This window comes from Procambarus clarkii, chromosome 24, assembly GCF_040958095.1.
Source record: "Procambarus clarkii isolate CNS0578487 chromosome 24, FALCON_Pclarkii_2.0, whole genome shotgun sequence".
Lineage (NCBI taxonomy): Eukaryota > Metazoa > Arthropoda > Malacostraca > Decapoda > Cambaridae > Procambarus > Procambarus clarkii.
The window spans coordinates 4317338-4330419 of NC_091173.1; the positions used below are offsets into that span (position 1 = coordinate 4317338).

At 49.5% G+C, this 13082-nt stretch overlaps 1 protein-coding gene across 1 annotated transcript; it reads left to right on the forward strand.

Annotated features, from left to right (window-relative positions):
• Positions 1-1678: 1678 nt before the first annotated feature.
• On the forward strand, positions 1679-4150 carry LOC138368220 (uncharacterized). Its single transcript, XM_069330747.1, has 3 exons — positions 1679-1742; positions 3208-3719; positions 3959-4150. Exons 1-3 carry the CDS (start codon positions 1679-1681, stop codon positions 4148-4150), a joined length of 768 nt encoding a protein of 255 aa, XP_069186848.1.
• Positions 4151-13082: the final 8932 nt, after the last annotated feature.

The following is a 13082-nucleotide window of genomic DNA, read 5'->3' on the forward strand; positions in this document are numbered from 1 at the left end:
CGCGAGGCGACCCAACCTACGTCAGAACTCCTACCTCACAACTTCCCCTCAGCAGGCCTCGATATTGCCACATTAACAATTGCTGCCTTAATTTCTGGCCAATCCACACGTCTAGGGCCTACCACAGTTGGTAGGAGGGGCGGTGCACACTTAGTGCCTCTGTAGCTGATCTACTTGGCGCACTGAAGACTAGACCTTAGGCCTAGGCCTATGTCAAACAGGAGGATGGATACATCCTGCCTGCTCCTCCTCTAGCTTGAGGACGACTTAACACTTCTCTTGTGTTCTTTAAGTCTGTCATTCAGTGTACGGCCAGTTTCGCCAAAGTATTGGAGAGGACAAGATGAACAGGAAATAGAGTAGACACCAGCAGCATTAGAAGCAGGAGGAGCAGTGTGAACTAGATTGCTACGAAGTGTGTTAGTTTGTCGAAAGGCGAGTTTAATGTCAAGAGGACGAAAGGTATTGGTAAAAGTTTTGAGTTCAGATATGAAGGGAAGGCATAGTACAGTGCTACTAGTGTTGGAAGCAGGTTTAGGATGAAAGAAATTTCGTTTAGCTTGAGAGTGGGCACAGTTGATGAAATGCAAAGGATAACCAAGGCGAGAGAATGATTTGTAGATAAAGGCAATTTCAGAATCAAGAAACTGAGGGTCGCTGATGCGTAGAGCGCGGAGGAAGAGAGAGACGAGGACACTTTTCTTAACAGAAAGAGGATGGTAGGAAAAGAAGTGAATGTACATGCCACTATGCATGGGTTTACGGTAGACAGAGAAAGAGAACCCAGACACAAAGCTGTGAACATGAACATCAAGAAAAGGAAGGAGGGAATTAGATTCCCACTCAACTTTGAAATGGATAGAAGGAGCCAGATTGTTAAGAGAGGCGAGGAAAGGCTGGAAAAGATTAAGGTCATGAGGCCATAAAGCAAAAATGTCATCAACATAGCGAAGCCAGAGAGAGGGACGAGTATCAATAGAAGGAAGAAGAACAGTTTCGAAGTATTCCATGTAGAAATTAGCAAGAACAGGGGAGAGAGGGGAACCCATAGCGACACCGAAAGTTTGAGTGTAATATTTACTGTTGAAAGAGAAAGAGTTAGATTCAACACTGAGTCTAATGAGATCGAGGAAAACGTCAGTGGGAAGTGGGAGAGGAAGGAGACCCTCTGACGCCTTCTGTCTGAGGAAAGAGAGAACGTCATCGAGCGGAACATTAGTGAACAGAGAGTCGACATCAAGACTAAGCATTTTACAAGAGGGTTGCAGGCGCAGTCTTTCTATGAAGTCCTGAGAGTGACGAAGGTGGGCAGGGGAAAAAGTGCCAAGGTAAAGTGTCAAGGTAAGGTGCCAAGGTGACGAAACGTCGTCGTCCCTTCAATTTCTAGTGTGTGGTCTGGTCAACGTTCAATTTGTTATATTAAGGGACTTTCAATTAGGATTTGTATTAATCTATTGCTTTGCCTCTGTGCCATTAAGTTAATTTCAGCTAGGATACGCTAGTTGCAGTGCATTCGGGTGGGGTCCCCCCCTCTTACTTTTTTTCCTCCGGTTATTTCGTCATATTACACTCGTTTCCCTCTTTATATATTCTAAATATTGCGCATTATATTTGCCCACCCTTTCTTCATCGTATCGACAGTCCATTAAGATACATTTGGAATGCTACCGAGTTTAGCATGGCCGCGCACGGTGTCATGCAAAAACTGGCCATTCGGCCTTCCTTTCGGCAAGCTCAAGCCAGTCAGTTAGCATGATGACGGCCAGCATGTTGTTGGCCAGCAGCAGACAGCATGTTGTTGGCCAGCAGCAGACAGCATGCTGTTGGCCATACGGTCGCTAACGTTCTTTGGCCATCCGGCCTTCTGGGCTATTTTACTCTTCTTGTTCCTTCGCCATTGTTCTATTTAATTTTACCTCGTCTATCATTAGGTTAGGGGCCTTACCTCCAACCGCTATTCCTTCCCCTGCGCTCTGCCCGCTTGGCGCACAACGCCGGCTTCTTCTGTCCCCTTTTATCGCAGCCACGACAAGCCGGAACCCCCCCCCCCCTCCTCACCCTACTGCGGCGAGGAAGAGAGCGCGAGCCGGATATTCCTCTGATCACCATTACAACGCACGCAGCGGTGCCGGGATGCAGCCGCCCAGGGCCTACGTTAATACTATTATCTTCCCTTTATTTGCTGGGCTATATGGTAGTATTAATATTATTCCGTATCGTTACTGTCATTCCAGTATTATTTTATTAAAAATATATATTGTTATTATGGTTTGGCGTTGCTTTCTTAATTTCTTCCATTCTGCGGCACTTGCCGTCATCGGTTATTTACGATATTACATTGTATTCTTCATTGTACGATTATTTACGACATTGTATTCTTATTATTATCCTTATTACAGTTACTGAATGGCAGTTCCCTGCCGTCGATTTCACTTTGCTCCTGTTCTAAAGATGTAGCCGAAGTTCACGGCGTACTAGCTGCGGCTCGCAGACGCTCATTGACAACACAAGACTACACTCAGCGGCCACTTAAGGCAGACTCCTTGGCTTCTATCCAGCCCAATCACCCGCCTGGAGGCAGAGATGGGATAGAGACCAAGGGTAATGTTCCCCGCTCACATTCTACATCCGCTTAGGACACAAGCATGTTATAGATTTGGCTTTAAGAATTGGTTCTTATTCCATTTTATTGTTTATGTATATATTGCTTAGTTGTATATACCCGTTCTTGGTATATGTATTGTTTATATTCAAGATTTATAGTGTTTCGTATTACCTCTGTTATAGTTGCTTTGTGCTTCCTTGCTGTTCTCCTACTGGCTTTCTCCCACCTTTGCTCTTAGCAAAGGTACTTCCCCCTTCCGTTTGCTGGAAGATTCTTAGAATTGTTAGCCCCCTTCATTGCTACAGTATAATTATTCGGAAAACTCTTTATTCATCCAGGATTGTTAATTAAGGATTCTCTTAATTCCTGCCGCCGGGCTCCCTCCCCCCGTTTTCGTCTCCGTATTGATTCAGCTAGGGTTTCCCTCTCGTCTGTGCTCTTGCCTGTCACGATAACACTGCATGCCGCTTCTGCCCACCTTTACTGCCTTATATCTTTCAGCCCGGGGGAGGTGAGCTACGCGACAAAAAATCGACGCACGCTCCGACTGGACCAGGTATCGCTTACATGGTCAGGAATCAACACTCTTCGGATCCTACAAGCACAGATCCTACCCTTGCCCTTCGATGCTGCACCTTCGACTCTGGGGAACTTCCTGCAATCCCTGCTCTCGCGGGGCCTGGCTTACCGCTCTCTGCACGCCTATCTAGCGGCCATCGCCTTCGTCTGCAAGCTACACGGTAGGAGGGACCCAACTCGGCAGTTCCTGGTCACCCAACTCCTCAATGGGGCACGTAACTCCGCACAGCGGGCCCCTGCACGGCGTCTCCCTGTGACGAGGAGCCTCCTGCATCGCCTGCTGCGGGCACTGGGAGGCGTATGTAACTCTGCCTATGAGAAGTCCTGCTACAGGGCGCTCTTCTCCCTGGCTTTCCACGCCTGCCTACGCCCGGGTGAGGCGGTCTACGTGGACCATGGACGACACACGCTCAACCTTGAGCAGGTATCACTTACGACGGCAGGAATAGATATCGTCTTCAACACCTACAAGCACAGTGCAGGGCGCACGCCCACCCTCTCCCTGAGAGCGAACCCTTCCAGCAAGTACCGCCCGGTCCGTGCTCTGTCTAAATACTTTAATTACAGGGGCCTGGGCCCGGGGCCCATATTCAAACACGCCGCAGGCGCTCCTGCCACCAGGCGAGATTTGGCCCGAAACGCTTTGCGTAATAGTGGCTTTAGGCATTGTATGTACTAGCTATACCTATAAGTTAAACAACAATCCTTGTAAATATTTATTGTATGTATGTACCTTACCTAAATAAAAATTGTATTGTATTGTATTTCTCCAAGATCCTACGCTCTGCCCTCACGGCGCTAGGCTTGCCTCCAGATGACTACGCGCCGCATTCCTTCCGTATCGGCAGGGCCACCCAGCTGTCTCGGGATGGGCTCGCCACTTCAGAAATAATGGCAGTCGGCAGGTGGAAGAGTAGTGCTCTCACATCCTACGTCAGACGGGACGTTGTTGCTCTGCCACTTTGAGTGCCTCATGCGGCCAGCTGGCACTCGCCCTTCAGGGGGGGGGGGGGGGCCGGTCGCTGGCCTGCGGTGGGAGTGCAGCGCCGGTCCCCAAGTGTCCCGCTGTCCGCAGCTAATACTTTGCCCAGTCTAGGTGCTAGTAAGCCCTACTACACCCCCTTCTCCTTATTCATTAGGTCTTTCCGGCCTCTTGGTCGGGTACATTATGTGTTATGTGGTCTCTCACTTATTAGTTACTCTTTGTGTCCTGCCTGTTATATCCTAGTGTTATATAATTACTCACATTTGCATTCGGCCTTAATTCTAGTAACAGTTAAGCTTTACGTTTCTGCAGAATTAGTTTCCATGTCACTATAGGCTAAGGTCTCATAATTACTACGGGTGTACCTTTTAAGTTAAATCTAGTCCTCGGACTTGGAATTGTTACTGTTAATTCTTACTTTATATATTTACATGTTCTGCAGAATTTAATCTTCAATAAACTTTAACGCCCCATACTGCTAGTATCTTTCTCCCCCTGGTCAGAAAACATTAATCAACGGACAATCAAGAACATAATGGGCCAGGGTGTGAGACCTTAACATACCACATAGTTTACACCTCGTGTTATTATCATGAACATCTAACCCGTATTCCCAGTAATATTTGTACCCAAGCCTGAGCCGCATGTACACAGAGTCACTCCAAGCATTTCTCCTTTTACCATAAGTGAAATGGGTGTTTTGACTCACATACATGTAGTGTTGCATGGTTTGACTACTCTCATACATTATCTCTCTCCTCTCCACTCCCGCCTGTGCCTGAATAATTCTGATTTTGCTTCTTATTTGTCTCATTGTGAATTCACATTCAATGTCAACTTGTGGTTTTGATGTGGCACGTTTGGCCAAGTCATCCGCCACCTCGTTGAGCACTATTCCAACATGAGATGGAATCCACATGAATTTCACACTATAACCTTTCAGCTGTATCTCAGTTATTCTTCTCTTACAGTCCTCAACTATAGACATGAAGACTGGGTTTCGACTGTTTAAGGACTCCAGTGCTCCTCGGCTATCGACAAATACAAACATTTTTGTCGTCATGACGTACTTCCTCCAAACACGCCAGAATGGCCTGCAGTTCAGCTTGTGTGGATGATATATAATTACTAAGCCGGAGTTCAATTATCCTGTCCACAGTCCCAGACTCCGTATAATCCCTTATTAGAACACCACACCCTGCCCTGCCATCCTCCGCCACCGACCCGTCGCAATATACATGTAAACTGTTGCCTCTTGGTAACCGAGATATCATGCTTCCATACAAACACCGTAATTGTCCCGGTTCATGATGAATCTTTTTCGCCTTGAGGGGTACAATTTCGACAGAAAGAGAAAATTGTAATTGATTTCTACTTTATCATTAAGGATTATTCATTACAATTATTCCTTAATACTTTATTGTTATGCACTAGTCAATAATTATTTATCATTCATCCTAATTAGCTATTTGATTCATTAAAAATAATTGCTTATCATTATACTATTTGTTATTATTATTATTTAATAATAATAATAATAATTTTTATTTAGGTAAGGTACATACATAAAGAGATTTTACAAAGTTTGTTGGCTTTATAGATAGAGCTAGTACATACAATGCCTAAAGCCACTATTACGCAAAGCGTTTCGGGCAGGTTTCGGTTTCGGGCATTTATTATATAATAATAATTAATTAATTAATTATTAATTTATTATATATTAATTTATTATATACCATTATAAAATAAACAAGTCCCCAATCTGAGCACGTTTTCTTCCAACCTCAGAAAACAATGATAAAGTTGTTTGGATTAAGTACATAAAGATTGGGAGATTGGGTAACACTAGATACAAAGCAAATTTAAAGCTCAGTGTAGGAAACTACGAAGATGATAAGTACTTTTTGGTTTTGTTTTTAAATGTGGCAAAAGTTTGACAGCTTTTCAATTCACTAGGGAGCGAGTTCCATAGACTAGGTCCCTTAATTTGCATAGAGTGTTTACACAGATTAAGTTTGACCCTGGGGATATCAAAGAGATATTTATTTCTGGTGTGGTGATAATGGGTCCTATTACATCTGTCCAGGGAGAGTTTCAGAGCATGGTTTGCATTTAAGAACAGGGGTTTGTAAATGTAGTTGACACAAGAGAATGTGTGGAGGGAGTTAATATTTAGCAAGTTAAGGGATTTAAGCAAGGGAGCCGAGTGTTGTCTGAAAGCAGAGTTTGTTATTATTCTGATAGCAGATTTTTGCTGGGTGATGATGGGCTAAAGGTGGTTTGCATTACATTCAACGCTGTTTTTTGTCCCCATGCACAGATACCATAATTAAGATAGAGATAGATTAGTACATAATATAGTGAGAGGAGAGCAGAGTTAGAAACATAATATCTTATTTTGGAGAGTATTCCAACTGTTTTAGAGACTTTTGTAGTTATGTACTAAAGAAATTGTTCACGACTTTCGTTAGGCCAAAGCTAGAATATGCAGCAGTTGTAATGGTGCCCATATCTTACGAAGCACATCAACTGGAAAAGGTGCAAAGACTTGCTACTAAGTGGCTCCCAGAACTGAAGGGCAAGAGCTACGAGGAGAGGTTAGAAGCATTGAATATGCCATAACTAGAACATAGAAGAAAAAGAGGCGATATGATCACTACGTACAAGACAGTAACAAGAATCAATAAAATTGATAGGGATGTTTCCTGAGACCTGGAACTTTTAGAGCAAGAGGTCATAGATTTAAGCTAACTAATCAAAGCAGCCAAACGAATATAAGAAAATTCACTTTGGCAGTGATAGACGGTTGGTACAATTTAGGTAAACAGGTGGCAGAGGCCAAAGCCGTCTACTTTTAAAGCGTTGTACGACAAAGAGTGCTGGGAAGACGGGACACCGCAAGAGTAGCTCTCATCCTGTAACTACACTTAGGTAATTATTATTAGGTAATTGCGTGCTTGTGGCCTACTGGGTTCGGTCTTGTGGTTCTTTCCCCTCCTGGAGCTGTCTTCAGATTGGCTTGAGAAGGATGTGGAAGCAGTTGGGGCCGTTCCTGGGATTTGATGCCTAGCTTGGTCTTGTTGGTGCGTGCATCATCTGCGCTGTTTACCCTAATTGTGCTGATCCTGGGGGGTGCGGTGTCGCTGTTTTTGCTTTGCATCTTGCGTGTCGGCAGGTGGTGCTCGCTTCCTCGTTAGAATCTGCCTGGGCCCTTGCTCTTAAGTTTTCATCGCCCTTTTGTCCCTTGCTGTTTGCAAATTCCATAGGGCAGTATCTGCAGGCAGCTTCTTCTAGTTGTTGTCCGATGTCAGACTTGTTGGTTCGTCAGGGTTCCCGGGGGTAGGGGGGGGGGTGTTCTCCCAGCAGGGTCGTACCAGGGTTCGAGGTTCCTCTTGTCATGGTAGGCCGCTGGGGCCAGTTACTCTGCTAGCGCCGCTTTTGGACCCGTCTTCATCTGGTCGGCATGGTGATTGCTCCGTGCGTATGTAGGGTTCTCATAGGGGAATTTGGCCCTTTTGCTGTTCGTCATATTGACAGGGCGATGAGGGGGAGGCTTGCGCTGTTCGCTCACACCTGTCTCACAATTTGTTGGGTTTTCGGTTCGTTTCCGACAGCCTGTGGTGGTGCTGGGTGGCCCCTCCTCCAGGGGGTTCAGGGCTGGTGGGGCAGGCCTCTTCTCTTGCGCTCTATTGGTTCATCTCAGAGTGGGTGCGCTTGGGCGTGGTCGAAACGACGGCGTCCCTCAAAAGGGTTTCCTGTCTGTTCCCAGTCCTGAAACGGGAATGTGCGAACCTGTGGTTCATTCTAGACTTGTCCCGTCTAAACCCTTTGGTCTCTTGCCCTTCCTCTCGGATGACCGCTCTGTCCCAGGTCCAGCTTCTGTTGGAGCCAGGCGCTTGGAATGTGTCCCTGGACTCAGTACCTTGGCGACTATCCAGCCCCCCTCGCTCGATGTTTTCATGGACATGTCATCTCTTGGCTGGGGCTTTGTGACCAGTGCTCACCAGGCTGGCCAGGAGCGGTGGGATCCATCCTTCCGTCTGGCCCGCAGCATGGTGTGAGAGTTTGAGGCGGTGAGGATGTCGCTTCGAAGGGTTTGGGTTGCTCGCGGATCGAAGATCAGGCTCCATTCAGACTGCTCTTCGGTAGTTCATTGCCTGAACCGGGGGAGGGTTCGATGCAGTCCTTGGCTCTTTGGAGCTGGTCCCTTCGAGTGACTTGTCTGCTGAGTTCTCGGGGTTTGGCTCTCCTGGTGGTTCACGTTCGGGGGGGGGGGTGTCCAACATCCTGGCAAACAGTCTGTCTCAGTTTATTCCCCTGTCCATGGAATGGATGGTCGATGCCGACTCATTCAGTTGGCTCTGCCGGACGTATAGGCTCCCGGAGGTGGATTTCTTCACGTTGGCGTGGTCGAGGCGTTTCACGATTCATGTGACGCCCTTCCCTGACTGAGAGGCCATCGAGATCGATGCTTTTTGGCAGGACTGGTCGAGGTGGAATTCGGTTGGGGTTCTCCCCGATTCAGCTTTTGCTCCAGGTCCTAGCTCGCTTGGAGACTTGCCAAGTTAAAGAAGTCCTCTTGGCTCTTTGGTGGCCGGCCCAGCTTTGGTTTCAGGTGCTGCTTGCTCGGTGTCCGAACCCAGGGGTTTTCCTGCGGCTCTGCCTCTTGCAGCAGGTTGGTCCGGTTCGTTATGTGTCTGGTTCGATCTTTTCCTCGAATTTTCACGTCTGGTCTTTTTGACTCGAGTCTATCACCATCTGTATGGTGATCAGGTGGCTTCGTTAATGGTGTCCTACCTGCATTTCCTGGCAGTCCTTCCATTTCTTTTTGTTTCTTTGTAGGTGTACTTCACTTTCTGTTAAGGTGGTCCTGTCCGTTCTCTCCTGGCTGTTTCAGGACCGTCATCTTATGCCGAATGTATCGTGCGGCGCTGGTGGAGCTACTGCAGCTTGCTTTCAGCATCGATGTTACTTCTGCGCTGTTTCACAAGCTGTCTCGAGCGTTGTTTCACCTCCGGCCTGCTCATGCACCAACTGAGCCATCCTGGTCGTTGGACAGGGTGCTCGTTTAACTCTTTTTCCCTCGGCTTCTAGTGGCCCCTTCGGTTTAGGATTGTCTCTCCAAGGCTCTTTTTCCTGTTGACATTGGCCTCTGGGGATCGGGTTGGGGAGCTTCATGCTCTCCTCCGTCGCATGGGTTTCTGCTGTTTTGGCTCTGAAGATAGGGTTGTTTATTTGCAGCCGTCTCCTTCTTTTCTGGCAAAGAATGAGACGGCTGCTTTCTGTAGGGGTCCTTGGGTTGTTGATGCTTGGTTGGTCAGGCAGGGGGTGCATCATGTATTGTGTCCAGTTGCAGCTCTCCTCTGTTATTTGCGCACCACAGCTTCGGTGTCTGGGTACGTGCTTTGGGTTGATCCGGTTTCCCTTCTTTCCTGTTCCAAGGTTCTGGTCTCCCAGGTTGTGCACACGGTTATTTGATCTAGCCAGCCTGCAGTCTATCCCCGTGCCCACGACATTTGTAAGTTTGCTGCTCTTGCTGCCTTCTTCGGTAACATGTCTTGGGCTGACATTAGGGCGCTGGGTTTTTGGCGGCCGAACAGGGTCCTGGCTGCACCCTACCTCGTTAACGTTCCTGGGCCTAGTCGGGCCTGTGTCGCTTTGGGTCGGTGGCTGCAGCCTGTTTCGACTTCGAGTTGAGGTGTCGAGCACCGACCGCCTCCCGGGTAAGTCCCCTTCTTTATATTGTCTCTGGTGAAGTAGTTCCGGGGATCTTCTTTATATTGTCTCTGATGAAGTAGTTCTGGGGATTTTTGGGGCACTACCAGGAAGGTAGGTGTCCCAAAACAAACCCCTATTCTGGTGAAAATTGCAACCAAAAGCCAAAAGAGTGGATAGAACTCCCAAAACAAAAACGAGTAAACTAGTACGATGTCACCTGTCATCATGCCGCTGTCTGCACAGCTCCCCCCTCCCCGGGAGGGGAAGGGGTAGCCCCAGGCCGGCGATTCACACCCCAGTTCTTGAGGCTTATGCTATCGGCTCGGTTGTGTGCTCTGGCTCCAGTCTTTTTGCAGCGCTGTGCCTTGTGTGTGGCGGCTGTACTCCAGGGGTGCAATAGCCAGGAGTTATTTCTCAGTACTCAGGTTGCATGCGCCTAGGGTTCCCTTCCCTCGGTGCCTTGTAAGTACTGCCCTTGGAGCTTGGTATTTATTACCTTCCACAAGTTCCTCGGGGTCTGCCTCTGTGGGTCCGTTTAACTGCTCGTTTTTTTGGCTGCCCTTTGGGTAATTGGGTGTTTTGTCTCTCTAGTTTACCTTAGGATAAGAGGCAGTTTTCGCACTGGTAAGGAGCGCAGGGTGCTGCGCAGCTTGTTGTCACCTATCACAGCAGCCGTCTCTGTTCCTTGGGGTACGTTGTCCTCTTACGGGGTTTTATTTTTCTTTTTCTTTTTGCCTTGGTGGGGGTTCTGCCCTATTTGCCACTGGTGATTGGCCTCACCCCTGATACTTAGTGGTGCCCCCTGCCTGGTCCCTGTGAGTGTACACATCCCTGGGGTTCAGCTTTAGACAGTTTGTTTGGTAGTTTTGGGCACCGGCTAGCAGTACCCTGCCTGGGTTTATCTGAGCGCGAGTCCTCTTCAAGTAAATGCTCAGGACCCTGGGAATCCCCTAGGGGACGCGTGGGTCTGATGGATGTGACCCCGGGGTTCCTCCTCGCTTCATGCAGGTTTGAGAGTTGTTCGATCCCCTTGTCTCAGGGCGACCCTCACCGTTTTTGCCTCCGTCATGCAGCCTGTTGGGTCGGTGACACTTTCGACACTGAATCCTGTGAGTATTGCTGCTTGCTGGTGACTCAATTTACCCAATCTGTGGATGATCATCTTCAGGTACAGGCTGCACAGGCGTTGCATTCTAGGTTTCAGTTGTTGCAACGCGCTCGGTTGGTTGCTCACCCGGATGCCCCGTTTTGCTTATAGGGACCCGGACTTAGGGGTGGGGGTCGCATCGACCCTGGTTAAGTCCACACCTCCTAGTCCTTCCCCTCCTGTTATTCGTTCTGGTCCCCCTCCCCTGCTTCCGGCCCCAAAATGTCTGAGGGTTTTGGAGTCGGGGCAGGGGTCAGTTGATCTTGAGACTCGGGCAGCCTCGGGGGATACCCCTTCCTGTGTGGCAACGGAGGCATTCAAGTCTCCTCCCCCGGCCAAAGTCTCTGGGTCTGACCAGTGGGCCTCATTCTATTCAGCTTCTACGGCTGCGCCGGCCCTGTCTAGTGGGGTTGGTGCTTGGGGGAGGACTCGGCCCCAGGCTCGGCAGAGGAGGACCCTGGGGCTGGGGAAGGACTGACTTGGGGGCCTTGGGCCCCGCTGGACCCTGCCTGGGTTTTTCTACTCTCTGAGCAGGACTTACTGTTACAAGGAGTGGGGTTTTCTTCCCCCCTCCCCCTCTGCATACGAATTGGACTTGGTATCTGCCCCTCCCCTGGTTCGGTTCCGTGTTCCCCTGGGTGCTTCAGTTTCGTCTTTCTGGAGGTTTTCGGCTTATCACATCCAACCTGCTATGGTGCGGGCGGCCTTTGCAGCAAACCTGCATGACCCGGATTATGCCTCAGCAATGGATCCTTCCGCTTTCAAGTTTGGGACTTCGTTCCCTTTCTGGCTCTGTTATGAGGTTCCGGAGTCGTCCTGGCTGGTGGACTGTCCTGTCTTTGCCTTGGAGGCTTGGCACTCCTTCTGCCGCTCCTACACGCTTGAGTGGTGGGAGGCTTCAACGGTGCTTCAGGTTTTCCTGGGGGGCGACCTTGAGCACCTCAACGAGTACTTGTTTGCTCCTGCCCTTCCCTGGGATGTTGGTGTCATTCAGCTCCATGTGCAGGTTCCCTCCCTTTTGGCGGCGCTGGTGGCGGAGGACTTGCACGCTAAGGGCCTTTTGGTTGCGGCCTCGCACTTCTTTTCCCTCCTGGAGCTGTCTTCCAACTGGCTCACGGAGGATGTGTGGGCACTTGGGGCTGTTCCTGGGTTTGGCACTTTGGCCTCGGCAACTCCCGCGTCGGGTTCCTTGCTGAAGCTTTTTGCGCCAATCTTGCGGGATGCGGTTGCTCTGTTTTATGCTTCCCGGCTCGCGTGTCGGTAGACGGTGCTTGCCTCCTCTGTGGAATCCACTTGGGCCTTGGCTCTTAGGACGTTTTTCCCCTTTTTGTCCTCTTGTTTCAGACTTCCGCCGTTGCGCTGTATATTCAGGCTGCTTCTGCTTCTTGCCGTCCTACGTGGTGGACCTCAGGGTTCACCCTGGCTCAGGGTTCCTCTTGTCGTGGTAGGCCACTGGTGTCAGATTCGGGTTCAGCTCCTCCTTCGGACCCGCCTTCGTCTAGTCGGCGCGGTATTCGCTCTGTGCGAGGTTTTGGTTCACGTAAGGGGCGCCGGCCCTTTCGTGGTTAGCCCCATTGATGGGGTGATGGGGGGGGGGGGGAGGCTTGCGCTGTTCGCTCACACTTGGTCCCACGATTTGTGGGCATTTCGGGTCGTTTCGCACGGCCTCCGGTGGCATTGGGTGGCCTCTCCCCCTGCGGGGGGTTCAGGGCTGGGGGAGCAGACTTCTTCCCCTGCGCTCTGTCAGGTCATTTTGGAGTGGGTTCGCTTAGGCGTGGTCGAAATGACGACGTCCCTCAGATGGGTTTCCTGTCTGTTTCCAGCGCAGCCCTGTGGTTCATTCTGGAATTGTCCCATCTGAACCCCTTGGCTCATTGCCCCTCTTTTCGGATGACCATGCTGTCCTAGGTTCGGCTCCTGTTGGAGCCGGGCACTTGGATGGTGTCCCTGGACCTCCGGGACGCTTTTTGGCACGTTCCGATTCATTCGGGGTTCAGGGACTGGCTCGGTCTTGATGTGGGGCTTTGTGATTACCGTCTTCATTGTCT

Coding starts and splice junctions, on each gene's coding strand:
- LOC138368220 (XM_069330747.1), top strand. CDS start 1,679: ATGGCCGCGCACGGTGTCATGCAAAAACTGGCCATTCGGCCTTCCTTT. Junction 1,743..3,207: donor CTTTCGGCAAGCTCAAGCCA/GTCAGTTAGCAT, acceptor GGATCCTACAAG/CACAGATCCTACCCTTGCCC. Junction 3,720..3,958: donor CTTCCAGCAAGTACCGCCCG/GTCCGTGCTCTG, acceptor TATTTCTCCAAG/ATCCTACGCTCTGCCCTCAC.